Source organism: Pongo pygmaeus, chromosome 10, assembly GCF_028885625.2.
Source record: "Pongo pygmaeus isolate AG05252 chromosome 10, NHGRI_mPonPyg2-v2.0_pri, whole genome shotgun sequence".
Lineage (NCBI taxonomy): Eukaryota > Metazoa > Chordata > Mammalia > Primates > Hominidae > Pongo > Pongo pygmaeus.
Window position 1 is genome coordinate 11,384,241 of NC_072383.2, and position 24,923 is coordinate 11,409,163.

The 24,923-nt window shown below is 36.4% G+C and overlaps 2 protein-coding genes across 2 annotated transcripts in view; both read right to left on the bottom strand.

Annotated features, from left to right (window-relative positions):
- Window positions 1–222: 222 nt before the first annotated feature.
- On the bottom strand, window positions 223–14,929 carry LOC129010822 (taste receptor type 2 member 64-like). Its single transcript, XM_063672429.1, is given in 1 exon segment — window positions 223–14,929. A coding segment is annotated over 1 exon segment (930 nt). The 5' UTR covers window positions 1,670–14,929; the 3' UTR covers window positions 223–739.
- LOC129010826 (taste receptor type 2 member 43) overlaps window positions 13,550–24,923 on the bottom strand; it is a 68,722-nt gene continuing 57,348 nt past the window's right edge. Inside the window, exon 2 of the mRNA XM_063672432.1 lies at window positions 13,550–17,995. Within this exon, the coding sequence (XP_063528502.1) occupies window positions 14,965–15,891 (927 nt within the window). The 5' untranslated portion in view covers window positions 15,892–17,995 and the 3' untranslated portion in view covers window positions 13,550–14,964. The remainder of the gene's footprint in view (window positions 17,996–24,923) is intronic.

Below are 24,923 nucleotides of genomic sequence, written 5' to 3' on the forward strand. Positions count from 1 at the left end.
TCAAAAAGTGGAAGAAGTGACTTTTCTAACTACACATAAAAAATTATAACAGCACTGAAAGGATCATCAGCATGTTTTTTCATTCCTATTATAGAAATGATTTTTATTCTAGGCTATTCACATACTTGTATTAAATCTGGTATTCTTTAGTACTGTTTTTGGTATATATAAATAAAACTTACTCTACATATCTTTGTCACTGAAATTTTATTGTGTGCATCATTAGCTAACAATTCTATTTGCTTTCTACTAAACATAAAATAAGAATTCCTAATGAAATAAAACCTACCCCAAAGATACATTCTCATCATTGATTTAGAATTGAACTTCTTTACCATCCAAACAATGAGGGGTTCACCAATGATAGTTAAGTACATATATGTGGTACTAATTGCAATGGAAAACAGCAATAATTTCCTGATAAAAGCTGTAAGTTCCCAATTATAAAAAGAGAGAATAAAATCTTCAAATGAAATATTATACAATGAACTATAATAAAATACACATACATTATATATGTGAAATATACTCAGCTTCATAATTTATGATCAATGTTGTTATTTATACACATGCACACATATACACACATATACAACCATATATAATATGTAAGACTTTTATAGGTATCTATTCTGAAATTACTCACATACACTATGGAAAAACTGATAGAAATATAAAATGTTCAAGACACCATCACTTTGTTTTCTGCTAAAAGACACACGATGCTCCCCTTGTGAATCTATGGAGTTGAGGGTCGCTGTCCTTTCACTAAGCATGTGACCTGACACAAAACTGAAAGAAACTTCTGTTTTAGTTTCCTGCTTCCCATAATCAGGAAGAATGAGTGGAATGAAGGATACATGATTACAAGAGTTTGGCAAAGCATGAATACAAGTTTGCTCTGCTGTGTCCAAAGATTCCAGGTTAATGTGATTAGACACAGAAAGTAAATAGCATATAACATGAGGAAGGAGATCACAGTTTGCAAAGCTTTTATGTGGACCTTGGTGCTGAGATCTTGAGATCCTTTGGAATGGAGCTGCATCTTCTTGAGATGTTTATGCAGAGAACAGATTAACAGCAGAAAACATATTAGGGTCAGAATGAAGGGTATGAGGTTTGCTACCATAGTTACAGTCAAGTTTGAAAGGTGTATTGCATTCCTCAATTTGATCTTCCAAGTCACATTTCCTTCATATTCTTTTGTCCGCACACTGTCATCCGTGGTTATCACAGCAAGATTACAAATCAAAAATACCAAGGAACCCAACAGTAGCACCAGAACAACACTCTTAATTCTCTTCTTTAGGTGGAGAAAAATAAGGTTGGAGAAATTGGCAATCTTGAGCAAATAAAATATGCTGAGGCTAGCAGCAAGCCAGATGCTGAAATGGTTGATTATTGCTGAGATATTAGAAGCAACAATTCCTACTTCTGAACTATATAAAGCTGAATTAAACACATTTGCATACCAATGTAATAATATGACCCAGAGTAAACCAATTCTGGAGACCACCACAGCAGTAAGAATTTGGTCAGCTGAGGAAATCTTTCATGTCTTAACCCAGTCAATGACATTTACTAGAGCTATGAAGTCATTGGAAAAATTTCTGAGAACAAATGCAAACACTACCAGAATTGATAAAATGATGAGCAGAAAATATACCATGTTTGAACAGACAAAAAGAAAAAAATTGCAGTCTTAATAACACTGGTTCTGATACCCTTAATATCCAAACGTTAACTTCGATAAACACTTGATTACTAAATGTGCAATAACATTTTCTGCCTTTAAATTCTGTGACTAATGTCAACAGGAAAGCACCAGCATATGCTAATGGATGAGTTCAAAGCTGTCTTCATAGAAATAGAAAACATTGTTATTCTCAAAACAGCTCAAATTCACTCCTCTTCAAATACTATCTGTCCCTGCTACATGCTGAATTTTTTTATACTGATGTTGAAGTGAAAACTGAATTCTCATATGTTAGTATGCAAATAAAGCCATATTCTTTTTCATTGTTTTGCAATTTTTTTCCTTGTTTAACCTCTCCATAATTTGAATCCAGAATCTTCAGTTGTTTCTTAGGGAAATTTTAAAACCAAATACATATATCATACAGTAAATGTCTAAATTGTTAAAGGAACTTGGTCATAACTAGGATCATACAAATATGGATTTATTTTTATGCCAGATTTAAATACCAGATTCTAAACCTTTTATCAAAATCATCCAAGGTTATCTTGGAAAGCCCTGGGAGGCCGATACATCTGAAAATCTGGTTTCTGATAACCAATAAATTTATATGACATCCTTGTTAATAAGCTCCTAAACACATAGACACACATGCACTCACACCCTTAGGGGATGAAAGGAATTATTTTCTTATAATTCCCTAAACGGAAAATGAATTTCCAGGAGGTCATCCAGCTGGAATTACTCATATTCCACTCAGGGTTGTCAGACAATGAATAATATTTATCAAACATGTTTCTCATGTTTAGGCCATTGATAAATTTAGTCTCAAGTCTGTTTTTTGTTTAAATATTAATTATTTAATTAAAATATTCAGCAATTTTGTAAATATTTCAAAGTACTCTACACTTTTTCATATAATCCTGCAGTATCCTCCCACCACAGGCAGGGAGACTACCTTGACCATGGACTCTGAATTCACTCATGTAATTTGCTTCAGTCAACAGCAAATTAGTAGACTTTACACAGAGATTTAAGACGGCTTCCATATTGGAGTTTCTTGCTCTTTTCCATTTACCATGAGGACATCATCTGGCCAGTACACTATTCCCAGAAAAAGAATGAGAAACTAATGGAGTCAGAATGCTACTGCCTTATCTGGCCTAAATCAGCCAAACTAGCTTCAAGATGCAGTACATGGCCCATCTCCAGTCACCAGAGCCATCCACCAAACCTAGCTTAGAAAAATGAAATCCAAAGACATACGAGACACAAATATCTAAAGCAGTTTTGGAGGATTTTCTCTTGCAGAAAAACCTAACTGATATAGGCACTCTGCTAAACTAAGAGTGTGGGAAACATGTCCACTCTTGTTGTGTCAGGAATTCAGGATTCAAGGGAAAAATATATAGAGAATGTCAAAGTTTTGTCACATGAAGTGGATAATTAAACCTAAAAGAAAAACCTACTGAAAAATCTGGGATTGGCAGGTAACATCATGTCAAGTTTCAGAAAGTTGCAACTAAAATCAGAAAGTTTCTACTTAAAATCTCTTAGAGTTATACATAAATGTATAAAAATAGTGGATTTTTCCCTTCAGTATATAATGAACAGAGTAATAATAATTTTCATGGAAACTTTCTGCTGATTAATAATTTTTATATTATAACTAGACTGCACACTTAGAAATGAGCCAAAACAAAAATGGAAAACATAGCAATGTGTCATAAACCATCATGCGTCATGTAACCATCATGTAGGGCAAGACATGGAACACTGCTAAGAGTCTAGGTTTACCTCAGTGCCACTTTCCATTCCCCTACACCTTTCTTCATATCTCCTGTGATAAGCAACATCCATCATTTATGATTTTTTTTTAAAATTTTCTTTATACTTTACCAACAAGGTATGCAACCCTAAACTCAATAGCTTTGTTTGGCCCACTTTGAGCTGTTAATAGGTGCAATCCTACATGTTCTTATTCATGGCTTCCTGGAATCAATATTATGTATACGAAATTTAACCCCATAGTTGCATGTGCATGTGATCCATTTCTTTTCACTTCTGTATAATTTTTCATTTTATGATTTTACTGTAATTATTTATCCGTCCTTATTTGACATATATTTGGGCAGCTTATTTTTGAGCTATTATGAATAATGCTACAATGAGCATTCTTTCACATATCATTTGCTATAATTCTTATGCATATGTATACCTGGGTGTGAAATTACACGGTCCTTGATTAACATTCACATTCTCCTCACAGACATAAAAAAGCCAAAAACATAGTTTGACTAAATTTATTCCTGTCACCTTTATCTCCAGTCTCTTTATTGCTGTTTGCATATATCTTATTAATTATAGATTCAATCCAAGAAGATACTATTGTTTTATACAGTCAACATTTATTTAGAATTACACACTTATTTTTGTCATTAATTTTTATTGCTCCTTGCAAGTTCAACTTTGTATTTTCTGTAATTTTATTTTATCTGAAAAATATCATTTTCAATTCCTGTCTTTGAAGGTCTACTACTCTTTGGAAACACACTGAAGACATGAGTCCCAAGATTCTATTGCATTCCTGCTTCCATATTTTCTGTTAAAATCAGGTTGTATTTAGAATGCAGTTCTTTTCAACATACTCTATCTTCAACCTCTAGCTACTTTTCAGATTTTCTATTGGTCTTCCATGTCCTGTATTATTTTATGTTAGTTTGGTTTAAGTCATCATGCCTGAAGTTTGAAATTACAAAAAATATATGGAGGCATACATTTTATCACTTTTGGAAAACTTGCAACATTTCTTTGCTCTATTTTCTCTCCTCTAATCTTACAGAACTCCAGAAGTATGTTAGGTGTTGTGACTGTAGCCTCAATGTGTTACCCTCTAGCTTTCTATATTTCCATCTCTTTCTCTCTGTGCTTCATTCTGTGTAGCTATCTTCCAATTCACTTATTCTCTCTTCTACTGCATCTAACTGGTTAACTCTGTCTATTGGATTCTCAATATTGATAATTCATTTTTTTCAGTCTTATTCTTTTAGTGTTCAGAATAATCTTTTATTCTCCTTCCATAAATCATTTTCTAGGGAGAAACTGAACAAACTACTGTTAACACCATGTTCTTTTTAAAAGTGTTTTTGACTTTTGGGTTTTTTTGCTTTTTGTTTTAGTATGTTAGAAAAGAAAATGGTAGTGGTTTTCTTCGTTTCCCAATACTTTGCTGAGAGAATAGAATAAAAGCTTTGTTCTGGAATTTACCTTCAATTTGAAAGAAACTAGAAATTAAGTTGACGTGAGTAGCTTTTTTTGGATATTAGCTTGTGTGTTGCTCAGTCATCACCACAAACTCTGCTAACAGGCAAACTCAATGAGCAGAACTACATCTCAAAATATCATTGCAATAGATAAAATATATTTCACCAACCACAGCTACATTGTTGTATTCAGTGAATTAATTTTCATTTTGCTTATGTTGTAGAAATGGGGCTCTGTGCCTTTAAATTTCATCATTACCTAAATGAAATAGAGAAGATATGGGGGAGGGCTTACTCCTCTTTGATTTATTTAGCCCTAACATCCTTACTTTGTAAATAAGAGCTTGATCATGAAATGGTTTATTTATTTTTCCTATTAAGCAATTTTATTTATACTAAAATCAAAATCTTTTTATAGTGTTACTTGGATTAGTTTAATATCATCTATAATTGTTTCTTTAAGCATTGTATTTTAAACTACACTACACTTAACTTTCTAAATCTAAATGTATTCAGCCTGACTTGAACTTTGCTGTTTACTAATATGACTTTCCTACAATGATATCTCTTAGAAATTATGTAGACATTAACCAAATTATGTATGTAAATATTTCAAAAATAAATCATTTAATAAGACAGATGTAAATGTAGACGATCATAATAATGATGATGTCAGCTAAAAGGTAGAATGTTATTTAATAAATGTGATTTTGGTCTTCTTTTCAAAGCACTAGAGTTAAGGGTGGTGGGAGAACACTATTATTCTTCCTCATAGATTCACAGTTTTTTTTTTTTTTTTGAGATGAAATGTATCTCGCCACCCAGTCTGGAGTACAATGGCACAATCTTGGCTCACTGCAACACCTGCCTCCCTGGTTAATCGATTCTCCTGCCTCAGCCTCCCAAGTACCTGAGATTACAGGTGGCTGCCACCACACCCAGCAATTTTTTTGTATTTTTTGTAGAGATGGGGTTTCATTATGTTGGCCAGGCTGTTCTGGAACTCTTGACCTCAGGCGATTGGCCAGCCTTGGCCTCCTAGAGTACTGGGATTACAGACATGAGCCACTTTGCCTGGCATGATTATTCTCAGAATTCTATATTATTCTCAGAATCAGGCCTAGACAAATACCCTCAACTAGCATTTCATCAAGAATAACATAAAACCAACATATTTCCAGTGATTTACTTGCTATTTTTTTCTTCTATTGCATTCTAAAAATTATGCCAAAAGTGACCTCCAGCAAAGAATACTGTCATTTTGGCTCTTTATTTTTGTTCCACTTTCATATGAAGTTACACAAATACTCTGCGCAATTATAAAGTGTATAAGCTTCATTTCATCTTTTAATAGCATCACTAAAGTTAAATTCTCTCAACTGCTTATTTTCATTCTCAGCTATGGTCACAAAATCTGGGTGATTTTATTATAGCAGTCAAAGTAGTTACACTACATATGTTTTAAGGCTTAACAAAATTATCTTTCTATGAATTTTTCTTGAATATTCAAAAAATTTGTAATATAAAAATTTTTTTTCACACACGTGTACACATGCATGGTATTAAAATCTTTGAATGGTAAAAAATGTGTATAATTATTTTATTTAGGGATAAATTTAGAAAAATTGTCATGTATATTTAATGTCTGTATAACTATAATTTATTGGAAATTCACTAATTTCTGCCACTTTGAAATGTTGTAAATAATTAAATTGGAAAGAAGAAAAAAGGTGTCTAGCAAAATACAGATGCTCAAAATCTGATGTTTCAAAGTAAGAATAACATTAAGAATGTGGAGGTAGACTTCCTGCTTATCTCTTCCTTTTTTAAATTAATTTAAAGAAAAGTTTAAAATTTTATCTTGGATTTCTTACTATCATAATGCTCTATTCTTCTTTATTCAGCAAAAACTTTAAGTACAATGATGTTTATAAGAATGTTTTTTCAGCCTATTTTATATTCTTTCATTTAGTATATGTTTCTACTTTTTAAATATTTTCATTATTGTGAAACATAACATACATATATATATAAAGTAATAAGGTCTAAATGTACAGTAAAGAAAAAACTTATAGCATTAAGAGTCATGATTCCACATGATGGTCATAAAGTAGAATTCACCAGCAATCCAGACACTCTCCATATACGCCTTCTTGTTGATAACATTTCCCTTTTGTTTCCTCCATCCCTACCATCCCAATTGTTATGACAATCATTCATGTGTCTCACTTTAGAATTTCACCACCAGTTTAATAAATTTCAATTTATTAAAAATGTATTTTTGTAAACTTTATATAAATGGAATTATACTGAATCATTTTTCAAGCCTAATAATTCCTCTCATATCTATGAAGTTCAAATTTGTTCACTTTCCTTTTTATTTATGTTCTTTGTAAACATGTTGCTCTAGTTGGTTCTGTTGGGACAATTAAATTTCTTTCAAAGACTCAACCTTCTGGCCAAAAGTTGCAAATGCTGTAAATCAACCCTACCTCACACCCTTCCTTCTTTTTGCATATCCTGCATTTACCCTATTTGGAAAAGTTTAAGTCTTAGCCAATCAGGATCAGTTTAGATAGCATGGTCCAACCCCAGCCAATAGGAGAAGGACACAGAAACAGGAACTGTGTTAGGTTTGAAAACTCCTTCCCTCATTTGTTTGGTGTGCTCTTGGGATTGTAACAGGCACAAGCAGCACCCTTCTGCCAAAGTAAAGGTGCCTTGCTGAGAAATTTTCTGTCAAAGTGTTGGTTTCTTTTGTCTACTCTGGGCACTTGTTTCCAACAGTTCATTTTCATTGCTGTATAGTATTCTATTGTACAAGTATGCCATAATTTACTTATCCATTTTATCACTGATGGACATTTGATAGACTTCTCAACTTAGCTATTAAAACTCAGTGATACGCATGTGTGTCTATATGTATTCTGATAAGGGTGCAAATACTGGGTCTTCAGATGTGATCCATCATCTTAATCAGATAATGCTGTACTCAGACAAACTAACTGCTGTGATTTACAATTCTAGGAGCAGTGTATGAACATTCCCATTACTTCATACACTTTCCAAAATAAGTAACATTAGAATAATTTTTACACTTTAATATTTATATGAAACATTATTAAACCTAACATTTTATAAGCCTTTTTCTATAATGTTTCAGAATGTATTCTTAATTCAAAAATTGTTACTCTTTTTAAATTCCATGACCATGACTTCATGCACATTTATTAATAATGAGTTACATATTTTATTTATTTATTTATTTATTTATTTATTCATATTCTTTTTTCTTTTCTTTTCTTTTTTTTTTTTTGTGGAGACAGAGTCTTGCTCTGTTACCCAGGCTGGAGTGCAGTGGCACGATCTTGGCTCACTGCAAGCTCTGCCTCCCAGAATCACGCCATTCTCCTGCGTCAGCCTCCTGACTACTTGGGATTACAGGGGCCTGCCATCACACCCAGCTAATTTTTTTTTTTTTTGTATTTTTTGTAGAGACATGGTTTCACCATGTTAGCCAGCATGGTCTTGATGTCCTGATCTCATGATCCACCCACCTCGGCCTCCCAAAGTGCTGGGATTACAGCTATCAGCCACCATGTCCAACCCTTATTCATATTCTTTATTACTCTTCCTAATATTTTTTCTTCAAGTTTTAAATACTGTTTTGTTATGAACAATTATAATTATGCTAGACATATTTCCTTTAACCAATCATTACATCAAATGACTTTGAGAAATATGAGTAGTTAACAGCGTACTGTAAGGCAAATTTCAGCATTGTTTAACAACTCCTTAAAGGGACTCAAAGAAAATAATATGTTGAAATATGAAAACAGTCTTTAAGTACAATGAAGGTGCCCATGGGAAAATACAAATTCTACCATTACTGTTATGGGAAAAATGGTTAGTAGTGAACAAACCATGTCTGAATTTTTTAAAGGCAGGCCTAATATCAATGGACAAGATTCCCTTTAAGGTCCTGAGCTTAATTTCTATGTGCACCTGATTTCTGATGGTGCAGTAATGTTCTGGTTCCTTTTAAATTCTCTGACGTATGTCAAAATGGAAAGCACTGGGGCATGCTATTGAATGAGTTCAAGGCTGACTTAATAGAAAACATGATAATTTCCAAAACAGCTCAAACTGACTCATATTCAAACACTAAGTCCTTGTTATAAAATGTTTCATACTGATGTTGAAGTGAAAGCTGAATTCTCAATTCCTGGCATACAAATCAAGTCATATTCTTATTCATCATTTTGCAATTTTTTTCCTGTTTAACCTCTCCATAATTTCTGTTCAGCAATGTCAGTTGTTAGGGAAATTTTCCAAACTGATACATAAATCATACATTGGATGCCTGAACTGTTATATGTAGCTTGGTCAAAACTAGAATCATGACCACTGTTGATTCATTTTTTCAATGCCAGATTTATGGAGAGTGAATCCCAACTTTTCCTATCAAAAGCATCCAAGGTTTTCTTAGGAAGCCCAGGAAGGCCAATATTCCTTAAAATCTGGTTGTTGCTAACTAATATTTTTGTATAACTTAATGTTAACAAGCTCATTAACATAAACACGTTCACACACACACACACTTACATACCCCTTGTGGTTGGGAAAAATTATTGTCCTATAATTTCTAAAATGAAAAATTAATTTTCTTACTCGTGTTTTTCAGTGCATTTTCAATGTTTATCAAACTTAATGTCTCAGGCTTAGGCCTTTGACTAAGTTATTCTCTTGTGTCTAATACTTAAATCTTAGTTATTTAATTAAAATACTCAGAAATTTTATAACTTTCCTTGGATTCTTAAAAAAGTGTTTTCCATTGAAGAGTCTACACTTCTCTGTGTATGAATATTCAGGTTTATTTTTCCCTATTTAATTTATTTTTGGTTACTAAATGGTTTAAAATGAATAGATGTTAAAATCAGTCTCCAATCTTGGATTTTATTTCTTTTCAGTTTTTACACTATAATGGTTTCTAAGAGAGGATCTTGAAGTCAGACTGCCAAGACAGGAAAGCAGATTCCCTGCTTCATATATCTATGATCTGAGACTCCATTTTACAACTACTGCCTGCATCAGTATAATTACCTATAAAAAGCAGATGACAGTCTAGGCACGGTGGCTCAGGTCTGTAATCCCACCACTTTGGGAGGCCGAGGCAGGTGGATCACCTGAGTTCAGGAGATCAAAACTAGCATGGCCAACACGGCGAAACCCTGTCTCCATTAAAAATACAAAAATTATCCAGGTGTGGTGGTGCACGCCTAGAATCCCAGCTACTCAGGTGGCTGCGGCAGGATAATCATTGGAACCCAGGAGGCAGAGGTTGTAGTTAGTTGAGATCACGCCACGCCACTCCACTCCAGCAGGGAGACAGAGCAAGACTCCATCTCAAAAACAACAACAACAACAACAAAAGGAGATGAAAATACAACTGTCTTTGGTTAATTTTGTTAGGAGTTAATATACTATTTGTATAACTACTTTCAATTTTACCTGTTTGCTATAGGCAGGAAACAAACATTGTTAATTATTGATTTGCTACTGTTTTACTTGATATTTAAGATACCAGTGAGAACTTATACTTTTTTCTTCTGAGACAGAGTTTCCCTCTGTTATCCAACTAGAGTACAGTAGCAGGATCCTAGCCCACTGCAGCTTGAATCCCTGGGCTCAAGCAATCCTCCTGCGTCAGCTTCCCAAGTATTTGGAACTATAGGCATGCAACACCACACCAGCTAAATTAAAACTTTTTGTAGAGATGGAGTTCCCATATGTTGCAAAGGGAACTCCTGCTCTCAAGGGATCCTCCCACCTTGGCTTCCCAAATTAGTAGGACTACAGGCATGAGCCATCACATCCAGCCTGCAGTGGGAGTGCTTGAAGGTCAGATGCTACCTAGAGTTTGGCTCATGTCCATCCCAAGGTGGAGCTAATCAGTTTGTGGCTATTACCTCTTCCTGAATATGTAATTGAAATGGATATGTATGGCAGCTGGCAGGATTCTCACATTCTTCCTGAACTGTGGAGTAAGGGACATTATTATAGCAAGACCAAAGGGAAGGCTCTGAAATTCTCCTCTACTGGCAACACAATGTATAAAATATAATAACCTCATTCTCTAAGGAATGGAACTGGTCACTGCCATGACAAAACACTTGAAAGTTACAGGGGATGGTAGTCCTTTCTATAACCCGATTCACTAAACCTATCTGGCCTGTACCAAAACCAGACGGGTTATAGAATGAATGCAGATTACCATAAACCTAAATCAAGACTCACAAATGCTTTCCAGGATGTGCTGTCTTCACTGAGCAGAGCAGAGCTTCTGGTACTTTTTAGTGGGCTCATGATTTGGTTAATGGTTCTTAATCTACACCCATTATGAGGAAAAATCAAAACAGTTCACCTTGTATTGTAAGAATAATAACACTGCATCACAGTTTTATATCATGGCTATGTCACTTCTGTTCTCTGTTTAATTTACATTTTTAAAAAACATCATGCTTATTTAACATATTAATAATATTACAGATCGGGCCCTGTGGCATATGACTGTAATCCCATCAATTTAGGAGGCTGACACAGGAAGATCACTTAAGCCCAGGAGTTTGAGACCAGCCTGAGAAACATGATGAAATCCTAGTCCTTCAGAAAATACAAAAATTAGTCAGGCATCGTGGTGTGCCCCTGCAGTCCCAGCTGTTAGCAATGCCAAGGTGGGAGAATCACTTGAGCCCAGAGGTTGAGGCTGTAATGAGCTGTGATCCTGCCACTGCACTCCAGCCTCAAGGACAGAATGAGACCCTGTCTCAAAATAATAGCAATAATAATAATAATAATATAGTAGTTGGCACAATAATCAGGAAGTGGCAAGTTTCTTAAATATAGTAAAATACTCTAATGGTGAATGGAAGTAAAATACCAGAAGAAAAGAAATAAACCTGAGAAGATTCAGGGACCTACAGCATAGGTGATGTTTTAATGCATTCAGTGTCCCTAGACCACATGTTGAAAAAATCTTTTTTAAAGTAAACGGTGTGTTGCTTTCTCTATATATTTCCTATCACTACAAAAGAGACACTATGTTTTGGAGGCCTATTGGGATTTTGGAGACAACATATTCCACATTTGAGAATATTGCTCTGACTCATTAACGAAGTTTCCAAAGGCTACCGGTCTCAAGTGGAAGCTAGCACAAAAAAGGGCTCTACAGAAGATATAGACTACGGTCCAAGCTGCTCTGGCCACTGTGCCAGATGATCCAGCAGGATTCAAAGATGCTAGAAGCATACATAGTGGGCATTATAGGACTCTGTGCATGTCACTGACAAGCCTGTAGGAGACAGGAGAGAAAACCCCTATGGGATTAGTGCAAGACCATTCCCTCTTCAGCAGAGGAGTATCCTCTGTCTGACAAACAAAACAGGAAGTGCAGAACATTAATCCAAGCATAGAGTCCCTCTAAGCACAAACCCCTATAAGCACAAAACCCTATGCAACCGTGCAAGTCATATGCTCATAAAGCCAGCCATGAATGGAGGGCATAAGCATGTCTCAGTGGCACAAGGCGTGGTGGTATTGGACACAAACATGCGCTTTCTTAGATTCCCTTCACTATCTCCGATTCCATTGGCCAGCACCTTGCCTGATCCAGATCATCCTTCCATTTGGGACTTGAATGTGTCACCACACTGTAGGCATAAGGTCTGACTTCCATAACCTCCACCAAGGGACTAGATGATATAACACAGAACAACAGAGATGGTAGTTCTGCCTCAGGTAAACCCTGACCAATAGGAAACAGAAGTCAAATGACAGCTGAGCAGATACATTCTCCCTTCTCTCTCTCCTCCATGGACAAATGCTGACTGTGGTGTCCCCTTGTAGCCCTTCTAGAAAAGTGCTGGGAGCCAAGTGTACACATCTGATGACCACCATGCTGTCTCTCACACCTCACTGTGAAGTGGCTGCCAGCAGAGAGATACCAGACATCACCACACATTGTTTCACCTTTGTTTCTGTCTCAATTTCCACATGTCCTTGCCATTTTTGTCTTGAACTTGACTTCTAAATAAATGTTATCACTTTAATAACAGGTATTACATTAAAAACATTTTGGTAAAGTAGCTGGTTACTAACTCAATTTTTTTAAATGAAATGCCTTTTTTTGTAATAATCAATTAGAAAATATCATAATACAAATGTATAATTCACAATAAAAAAATACATATTCAAAAAGACAAAGTCGTTTATATGTTTTTTACAAATATTGTATTAGGTGCCATCTAATTTTGATGTTCTACCTTGTCTCCAACTCAGACATCTGATACAGCTGCATCAAGACAATATTATTGTGATATTTCCCCTAAAATTGTGGAATAGCCAAACTTTTCCTCTGAGGAAGGATTCTGCTTGGATAAGCCTATAGCCTTAACCCGAGACCAGAAAGGGGGGATTCATGCAACTGCAGATTTTGTGATGAGTTTCCTTTTCATTGGTTTACCACATCAGCTTATCCATTTTATCCACCCATTTATTCATTCATTAAAGTATCATTTTTGACCTTCTATTCTTTGTGCTGGGTTCTAGTTCCTGGGAGTCAACAGAAAGCAAGACAAACATGATCTCTTTTTTTACAGTTTTTACATTGTACTGAGGAAGATATGTGATTAAAAAATACATAAATCAGGTATGGGGATGATTTATCTTAAGGTTTAAATCACATTGTTTAAATTTCATAACACCAAGAATTAATACAGTCAGGTAGAATTTAGCTGTGAACAAGACTGTACATTTCTTTCTTATAATAGAACTTCCTATTAATGAATATGTCAACACACTTTCATTTCATCGTTGACAACAAAATTACAACATTAAGGCATTTCCCATAATTAATACATAGATTTCATAGATACTATTTTAACGTTTAGAAAAAGTTTCACTGAATTATTTTCCATAATTTCTATACTATTTTTGCATAGGTTTTTTTTAGAAAAGAGAAGATTTGAGTTCTCTTATCTGAAGTTTACAAGGAATTTTATAAATAGAAGATGAGGATACAATTAGCAATTCAGGGGCTTAAAAGTGCTTTAGAAAAAATACTAACATAATTTACATCAGATCTCCACTTCAAAAACAGCTTTTCTTTAATTCAAAATTTTCTTTAATTCAAAGAATTAAAATGTCTGGAAGAAATGACGTTTCTAACTGCATATGGAAACTGATAACAGCAATCGAGATCATGATCATGGTTTTTCATCCCTTTATTACAGAAGAGATTTTTTCTAAGCTATTCACATATTTGTATGAAATCTAATATTCCTCAGTACTGCTTATGGTAGATATAGATGAAATTTACTGTGCAGATGCTTGTCACTCAAATTCTATTGTGTGCATTGTTTTCTAACAATAATTCTGTTTGCTTTTTACTAAACATAAAATAGGAATTCATAATGGAGTAAAACCCCGAAGATACATCCTCATTATTGATTTAGAATTGAATGACTTTACCATCCAATAAGTTAGAGGTTCAAACAATGAATTCTAAGCACAATATGGTATATTTGTGTGTTTCAAATAACAATAAAAAAGAGCAATATTTTTACTGGGATAAGCTGTTACTTCTTAATAATTATAAATAGACATCATAAATTCTACAAATGAAATACAAAATACATGAATGAAATACATTTGGCTCCATAATTCTGAGGAATTTTTGTCATATTTTGTATAATTTGCTAGTTTGCATGAAAAAACAAAAAAGATCATGTTATTGTCAATGTTCTTAAGTTTTCATACACACATAAACACACACAAATATATATATACAGTTTTTCAGACAAATTTTAGGTCAAAGACTTTTCTAGGTATACCTTTGTAAATTATTCATACACAGACATTACAGAAAAACCAGTAAGAAATTTAAAATGTTTCATACACCACCAGTTTGTTTTCTGCTAGAAGACACACAATGCCCCTCTGGTGAATCTATGGAGATGAAGGCTTCTGTCCTTTCACCCAGTACCTCACTTGCTGCAAAACTGAAAGAAAAGTCTGCTTTAGCTTCTTGTTTCCCCTAATCAGGATGAATGCGTGGGCTGAAGGATAGCTGAATCTAATGGCTTTGCAGAACATGAAGACAGCTTTGTTTTCCAGCCTCCCCAAACTCCAACCTGATATCATTATGGACAGGAGGTAAATGGCACATAACAAGAAGGAGATCACAATTTGCAAAGCTTTTATGTGGACCCTGGTGCTGGGATCTTGAGACCCTTTGCCACGGAGCTGCATCTTCTTGAGATGTTTACACAAAGAACAGATTAACAGCAAAAATGATATTAGAGTCAGAGTGAAGAGTACTAAGTTTGCTAGCATGGTTACAGTCGCATTTGAAAGGTACACTGCCCTCCTCAATTTGAGCTTCCAAGTCATGTTTCCTTCATATTCTTTTGTCTGTATAATCTCATTCACGTTTACCACAAAAAGATGACAAACCAAAAATAGCAACGGCCCCAACAGCATCACCAGAACAACACTCTTAACTCTCCTCTTTAAGTGAAGAAAAATAAGGTTGGAGAAATTGGCAATCTTGAGCAAATAAAATATGCTGAGGCTAGTAGCAAGCCAGTTGCTGAAATGGCTTGTTACTGCCCAGAGATTATAAGCAGTAGTTCTCACTTCTGCACTATAAAAAGCTGGATTCAACACAGTTGAATACCAATGTAATAATAATACCCAGAGCAAACCAACTCTGGAGACTGCTAAAGCAGTGAGAATTTGGTCAGCAAAGGAGATCTTTTTTCTCTTGAACCACTCAATGGAATTTACCAATGCTATGAACCCATTAGCAAAATTTCCAATAACAAATGTAACCACTACTAGAATGGAAAAAGTGATGGGTAGAAAAGTTATCATGTCTGAACTGACAAAAAGAAATTTTTAAATGCTGGTGTTGTGTCCGGATTTGGTTACTGCAGGTGGGTTGGTGGTCTTGCTGATTTCAACGATGGAGACACAGACCTTCACGGTGAGTGTTACTGCTCTTAAGGATGGCACACACCCAAACAGTGAGCGGTAGCAAGGTTTACTGTGAAGAGCAAAAGGACAAAGCTTCCACAGAGTAGAAGATGACCCAGGCGGGTTGCTTCTGCTGGCTGAAGTGGCGAGCTTTTATTCCCTTATTTGACCCCTCCTATTTTCCTTTTTTGTCCTATCAGAGTGCCTTTTATCAATCCTCCCTGCGATTGGATACTTTTAGGATCCTGCTGATTGGTGCATTTTACAGAAAGCTGATTAGAGCATTTTACAATCCTCTTGCTAGCTACAGAGCGCTGATTGGTGTGGTTTTACAGAGTGCTGATTGGTGCATTTTACAATCCCCTTGCTAGCTACAGAGTGCTGATTGGTGCATTTTACAATCCCCTTGCTAGCTACAGAGTGCTGATTGGTGCATTTTACAATTCCCTTGTTAGCTACAGAAAAGTTCTCCAAGACCCCACTTCATCCAGGAAGTCTCGCTGGCATCACCTGTCATTGTAATATAACGGGGTGTGATTTCTTGAATATCCTGACCTTAAAGTCCATATGCACCTGATTTACTAATGTGCTATGACATTCTTTATACTTTTAATTGTTGTGACAAGTGTCAAGCCAGAAATCACCATGGCATACTGATGGATAAGTTCAATGCTCTCTTTATGGAAAACATTCTTATTTTCAAACAACTCAAATTAACTCATTCATTCACTGTCTGTTCTTGTTATAGGCTGGAATTACTCATACTGAAGTTGACATGAAACCTGAATTCTCATTTGCTAGTATGCAAACAAGGACATATTCTCTTTCAGTGTTTGCAGTTTTTCCTTGTGTAACCTCTCCATCATTTGTCTTTAGCGACTTCAATTGTTAGGGAAGTTTTGTAACCCAATACATACATCATAGAGTAAATGTCTAAATTCTTAAAGGGAGCTTGGTCATAACTAAGATCATCACCAATATGGACTTTTTTAAATGTCAGATTTAAATAGACAGAATCCAAACTGCTTTTATCAAAAGCATCTAAGATTTTTCACAGGCAGGCCAATACTCCATAAGATCTGCTGGCTGCTAATACTTTTGTATAACTTCATTATTCACAAGCTCATAAATATGCACACCAATACACACACGTGCAAACCACTTATGAATTCAATAATTATTTTCTTGTAATTTCCAAAATAAAAAATGAGTTTCCAAGAGGTTGTCCAGGTGAAATTAGTCCTATTTTCCCACTCAGGGTTTTCAGTCCATGAATAATATTTATTTATCAAACATATTTCTAATTCTTAGGACTTGGTAAAGTTTCTCTCAAGTCTAATGTTTAAATATTTATTATTATATTAAATATTTAGCAATTTTATAAGAATTCCTGAGTACCAGACCCTTTGATATATAATCTTGCAGTATCCTCCCATCACAGGAAGACTGACTACCTGTCCCCTGAACTTGGAGTACCAACATTTAACTTGCTTTGATGAACAGAAAATTAATACGCGCATAGAGATTTGAGATTGCTTCCATACTGGGGATTCTTCCTCTTTCCATTTACCTTGAGAATATCCCCTGGCTAGTACACTGTTCCCAGAAGGAGAATGAGAAACTAATGACGTCAGATTGCCGCCACCTGATTCAGACTAAATTGGCAAAACTCTAACGTCCTCCAAGATGCAGAATTTGGCCCAGCTCAAATCACCACAGCCATCCACCAAACCCGGCTTAGAAAAAAGAAATCCAGGCCCATCCCGGGCGAGGCTGAGGCAGGTGGATCAAGAGGTCAATAGATGGAGACCATCCTGGCCAACATGGTGAAACCCTGTCTCTACTAATAATACAAAAATTAGGCAGGTGTGGTGGCATGCACCTGTAGTCCCAGCTACTCAGGAGGCTGAGGCAGGAGAGTGGCATGAACCCGGGAGACGGAAGTTGCGGTGAACTGAGACTGCGCCACTGCACTCCGGTCTGGGCGACAGAGCAAGACTGTCTAAAAAAAAAAAAAAGAAAAGAAAACCACGAAATCCAATGACATGTGAGATATAAATATTTAATGTAGTTTTGGAGGGTTTTCTCCTGCAGAAAAACATAATGATAAAAGAAATCTGCTGAACCAAGAGTGTGGGAAACATGTACAACTTTGTTGTGTCAGGAATTCAGGAGCCAAAAGAAAAAATAGATGGAGAATGGCAAAGGTTTGTCCTGTGAGGTGGATAATTAAGCTTAGAAGAAATCCTTTGGAAAGATCTGGGGTTGGAGGATAACATCATATCAAATTTCCTAATGTTGCAACTAAATAAGAAAGTTCCTATTTCAACTATCTTAGAGTTGTATAAGAATGTATACAAATAGTTGATTTCCCCTCAGTATGTAATGAGATCAGTAATAATAATTTCTATGAGACATTTCTCCTAATTACAAATTTGTATATTAAAGTTATAATACACACTTAGAAAGGAACCAATACAAAAATGGGAAATACCACAATGTATCATAAGCATTCAAGTAACTGTGATGCACGGCAAGACAGGGAACACCAAAAACAGCCTAGGTCAACCTCCATGCCACTTTACAAGCCCCTAAACATTTCTTCACATCTCCAGAGATAAGCAATATCCATAATTTATGATGATCGTTTCCTTGATTTTCTTTATACTTTACCATGTAGGTATGCAACCCTAAACTGCATAGCTTGGTCTGGCCTGCTTTTTGAACTGTGTGTAGGTGCAATGCTACATGTTCTTCTTGTTTGTGGCTTCTTGGACTCAACATTATGTCTTTGAAATTTAGTCACACAGTTGCAAGTACCTGTTTTTTTTCACTTCTTTATATTGTTCCATTGTATGGAATTACTGTAATGATTTATCCAGCCTTAATGTATATTTGGCCAGCTTCTTTTTTGAACAGTTATGAATAATTCTACCAGAACATTCTTTCATATATCATTTGATATGATTCCTTTGTATATATACCTATGAGTAGAATTACATTGTCATTGTTCAAAATCTCCTCATAGACATAGAAAAGTTCAAAAAATAATTTAACTAAACTTACTCCTGTCACCTTTACTTCCATTCTATTTTTGCCATTTGCATAGATCTTATCAATTATATAATTACCCCAAGACATCATTATTTTTTACAGTAAACATTCATTTAGAATTATGTACATATTTGCCACTTTCATTAATTTGTATTCCCTCTTGCATATTCAACCTGACCCTTTATTGGCCAGGCAGGGTGGCTCACACCCATAATCCCAACATTTTGTAAGGCTGGGGCAGGAGCACCCAGGAGTTCAAGACCAGCCTGTGCAACACAGCAAAACTGCCTCTAAAATAAAAGAAAAAGTTAGCCAGGCATCGTGAAGCTACTCACAAAGCTGAGGTGGGAGGATGGTTTGAGCCCAGGAGTTCCAGACTGCAGTAAGCCATGATCCTACCACTGAACTCTAGCCTGAACAACAAAGTAAGGCTCCAACTCTACCAACAAAAATAATAATAATAATTTTTCTTGTATCTGAAAAGATATATTTTAAGTTTCTCTTCATCAAGGTCTATTCTACTTTTGAAATACATTGAAGACATGATCCATTGAACTCTAGCTTTATTTTTGTCCGTTTAAAATTAGGTTGTCATTTAGACAGTTATTCCCTTTAACATAATCTATCTCCTTTAGTTACTTTTTCAGATTTTCTATTGGTCTTTGATGTCCTGTCATTTTATGTTAATTTGGTTTTAGTTATTTTGTCTGAAGTCTGATGGTTTCTAAAAATATATGAACTGATACACTTTATCACTTTGGAAAAATCTCCACATTGCTTCAGCCCCATTTTCTTCCAGAACTGCAGAAGTATGTTAGTTGTTCTGATTGTAGCTTCAATGTCTCTGACCATTTAGCCTTATATTTTCTACCTCTTGGTCTCTTTATGCTTCATTCTGGGTAGTTATCTTCCAGTTCACTAATTCTTTCTTATGTTTAACTGTTGTTAACTCTATTGGATTCTCAAAATTGATTACTCTTTTTTGTCTTACTGTTTTAGAAGTAGAAATGGGAGGGTGGAGCCAAGATGGCTGAATAGGAACAGCTCCAGTCTACAGCTCCAAGCATGAGTGATGCAGAAGACGGGTGATTTCTGCATTTCCAACTGAGGTACCGGGTTCACCTTACTGGGGAGTGTCAGAAAGTGGGTGCAGGACAGTGGGTGCAGCACACTGAGTGTGAGCCAAAGCAGGGCTAGGCATTGTCTCACCCGGGAAGCACAAGGGGTCAGGGAATTCCCTTTCCTAGTCAAAGAAAGGGGTGACAGATGGCACCTGGAAAATCGGGTCACTCCCACACTAATACTGCACTTTTCAAACGGTCTTAGCAAATGGCACACCAAGAAATTATATCCCATGCCTGGCTCAGAGGGTCCTATGCCCACAGAGCCTACTCATTGCTAGCACAGCAGTCTGAGATCAAACTTCAAGGCGGCATCAAGGCTGGGGGAGGGGGGTCTGCCATTGCCGAGGTTTGAGTAGGTAAACAAAGCTGCCAGGAAGCTCGGATTGGGTGGAGACCACCATAGCTCAAGGAGGCCTGCCTGCCTCTGTAGACTCCACCTCCGGAGGCAGGGCATTGCCAAACAAAAGTCAGCAGAATCCTCTGCAGACTTAAATGTCCCTGTCTGACAGCTTTGAAGAGAGTAGTGGTTCTCCTAGCACGCAGCTTGAGATCTGAGAACGGACAGACTGCCTCCTCAAGTGGGTCCCTGACCCCCGAGTAGCCTAACTGGGAGGCATCCCCCAGTAGGGGAAGACTGACACCTCACACGGCTGGGTACTCCTCTGAGACAAAACTTCCAGAGGAATGATCAGGCAGCAACATTTGCAGTTCACCAATATCTGCTGTTCTGCAGCCTCCACTGCTGATACCCAGGCAAACAGGGTCTGGAGTGAACCTCCAGCAAACTCCAACAGACCTGTAGCTAAGGGTCCTGACTGTTAGAAGGAAAACTAACAAACAGAAAGGACATCCACACCAAAACCCCATCTGTACATCACCATCATCAAAGACCAAAGGTCCCACAAAGATGGGGAAAAAACAGAGCAGAAAAACTGGAAACTAAAAATCAGAGCACCTCTCCTCCTCTAAAGGACGCAGCTCCTCAGCAGCAATGGAACAAAGCTGGATGGAGAATGACTTTGACGAGTTGAGAGAAGAAGGCTTCAGACAATCATACTATTACGAGCTAAAGGAGGAAGTTCAAACCCATGGCAAAGAAGTTAAAAACCTTGAAAAAAAATTAGATGAATGGATAACTAGAATAACCAATGCAGAGAAGTCCTTAAAGGACCTGATGGAGCTGAAAACCAAGACACAAGAACTACATGATGAATGCACAAGCCTCAGTAGCTGATTTGATCAACTGGAAGAAAGGGTATCAGTGATGGAAGATCAAATGAATGAAATGAAGTGAGAAGAGAAGTTAAGAGAAAAAAGAATAAAAAGAAATGAACAAAACCTCCAAGAAATATGGGACTATGTGAAAAGACCAAATCTACATCTCATTGGTGTACCTGAAAGTGACTGGGAGAATAGAACCAAGTCGGAAAACACTCTGCAAGATATTGTACAAGAGAACTTCCCCAATATAGCAAGGCAGGCAGAAATTCAAATACAGGAAATACACAGAATGCCACAAAGATACTCCTCAAGAAGAGCAGCTCCAAGACACATAATTGTCAGATTCACCAAAGTTGAAATGAAGGAAAAAATGTTAAGGGTAGCCAGAGAGAAAGGTCGGGTTACCCACAAAGGGAAGTCCCTCTGACTAACAGCTGATCTCTTGGCAGAAACTTTACAAGCCAGAAGAGAGTGGGGGCCAATATTCAACATTCTTAAAGAAAAGAGTTTTCAACACAGAATTTCAGATCCAGCCAAACTAAGCTTCATAAGTGAAGGAGAAATAAAATCCTTTACAAACAAGCAAATGCTGAGAGATTTTGTCACCACTAGGCCTGCCCTAAAAGAGCTCCTGAAGGAAGCACTAAACATGTAAAGGAACAACCGGTACCAACCACTGCAAAAACATGCCAAATTGTAAAGACCATCGAGGCTAGGAAGAAACTGCATCAACTAAAGAGCAAAATAACCAGCTAACATCATATTGACAGGATCAAATTCACACATAACAATATTAACCTTAAATGTAAATGGACTAATTGCTCCAATTAAAAGACACAGACTGGCAAATTGGATAGAGTCAAGACCCATTAGTGTGCTGTATTCAGGAAACCCATCTCACATGCAGAGACACACATAGGCTCAAAATAAAGGGATGGAGGAAGATCTACCAAGCAAATGGAAAACAAAAAAAGGCAGGGGTTGCAATCCTAGTCTCTGATAAAACAGACTTTAAACCAACAAAGATCAAAAAAGACAAAGAAGGCCATTACATAATGGTAAAGGGATCAATTCAACAAGAAGATCTAACTATCCTAAATATATATGCACTGAATACAGGAGCACCCAGATTCATAAAGCCAGTCCTTAGAGACCTAGAAAGAGACTTAGACTCCCACACAATAATAATGGGAGACTTTAACACCCCACTGTCAACATTAGACAGATCAATGAGACAGAAAGTTAACAAGGATATCCAGGAATTGAACTCAGCTCTGCATCAAGCAGACCTAACAGACATCTACAGAACTCTCCATCCCAAATCAACACAATATACATTCTTCTCAGCACCACACTGCACTTACTACAAAATTGACCACATAATTGGAAGTAAAGCACTACCCAGCAAATGTAAAAATAACAGAAATTATAACAAACTGTCTCTCAGACCACAGAGCAATCAAACTAGAACTCAGGATGAAGAAACTCACTCAAAACTGCTTAACTACATGGAAACTGAACAACCTGTTCCTGAATGACTACTGGGTACATAACAAAATGAAGGCAGAAATAAAGATGTTCTTTGAAACCAATGAGAACAAAGACACAGCATACCAGAATCTCTGGGACACATTCAAAGCAGTGTGTAGAGAGAAATTTATAGCACTAAATGCCCACAAGAGAAAGCAGGAAAGATCTAAAATTGACACCCTAACATCACAATTAAAAGAAATGGAGAAGCAAGAGCAAACACATTCAAAAGCTAGCAGAAGGCAAGAAATAACTAAGATCAGAGCAGAACTGAAGGAAATAGAGACACAAAAAACCCTTCAAAAAATCAATGAATCCAGGAGCTCGTTTTTTGAAAAGATGAACAAAATTGATAGACCACTAGCAAGACTAATAAAGAAGAAAAGAGAGAAGAATCAAATAGATGCAATAAAAAATGATAAAGGGGATATCACCACTGATCCCACAGAAATACAGACTACCATCAGAGAATACTATAAACACCTCTATGCAAATAAACTAGAAAATCTAGAAGAAACAGATAAATGCTTTGACACATACACCCTCCCAAGACTAAACCAGGAAGAAGTTGAATCTTTGAATACACCAAAAGCAGGCTCTGAACTTGAGGCAATAATTAGTAGCTTACCAACCAAAAAAAGTCCAGGACCAGATGGATTCACAGCCAAATTCTACCAGAGGTACAAGGAGGAGTTGGTACCATTCCTTCTGAAACTATTCCAATCAATAGAAAAAGAGGGAATCCTCCCTAACTCATTTTATGAGGCCAGCATCATCCTGATACCAACGCCTGGCAGAGACACAACAAAAAACCAGAATTTTAGACCAATATCCCTGATGAACATCGATGCAAAAATCCTCAATAAAATACTGGCAAACCAAATCCAGCAGCACATCAAAAAGCTTATCCACCATGATCAAGTGGGCTTCATCCCTGGGATGCAAGGCTGGTTCAACACATGCAAATCAATAAATATCATCCAGCCTATAAACAGAACCAACAACAAAAAGCACACGATTATCTCAATAGATGCAGAAAAGGTCTTTGACAAAATTCAACAGCCCTTCTTGCTAAAAAATCTCAATAAATTAGGTATTGACAAATCTCAAAATAATAAGAGCTATCTATGACAAACCCACAGCCAATATCATACTGAATGGGCAAAAACTGGAAGCATTCCCTTTGAAAACTGGCACAAGACAGGGATGCCCTCTTTCACCACTCCTACTCAACATAGTGTTGGAATTTCTGGCCAGGGCAATCAGGCAGGAGAAGGAAATAAAGGGTATTCAATTAGGAAAAGAGGAAGTCAAATTGTCCCTGTTTGCAGATGACACAATTGTATATCTAGAAAACCCCATTGTCTCAGCCCAAAATCTCCTTAAGCTGATAGGCAACTTCAGCAAAGTCTCAGGATATAAAATCAATGTGCAAAAATCACAAGCATTCTTACACACCAATAACAGACAAAAAAAGAGCCAAATCATGAGTGAATTCCTATTCACAATTGCTTCAAAGAGAATAAAATACCTAGGAATCCAACTTACAAGGGATGTGAAGGACCTCTTCAAGGAGAACTACAAACTACCGCTCAATGAAATAAAAGAGGATACAAACAAATGGAAGAACATTCCATGCTCATGGATAGGAAGAATCAATATCGTGAAAATGGCCATACTGCCCAAGGTAATTTATAGATCGAATGCCATCCCCATCAAGCTACCAATGAGTTTCTTCACAGAATTAGAAAAAACTACTTTACAGTTCATATGGAACCAAAAAAGAGCCTGCATTGCCAAGTCAATCCTAAGCCAAAAGAACATAGCTGGAGGCATCACGCTACCTGACTTCAAACTATACTACAAGGCTACAGTAACCAAAACAGCATGGTACTGGTACCAAAACAGAGATATAGACCAATGGAACAGAACAGAGCCCTCAGAAATAACGCCGCATATCTACAGCTATCTGATCTTTGACAAATCTGACAAAAACAAGCA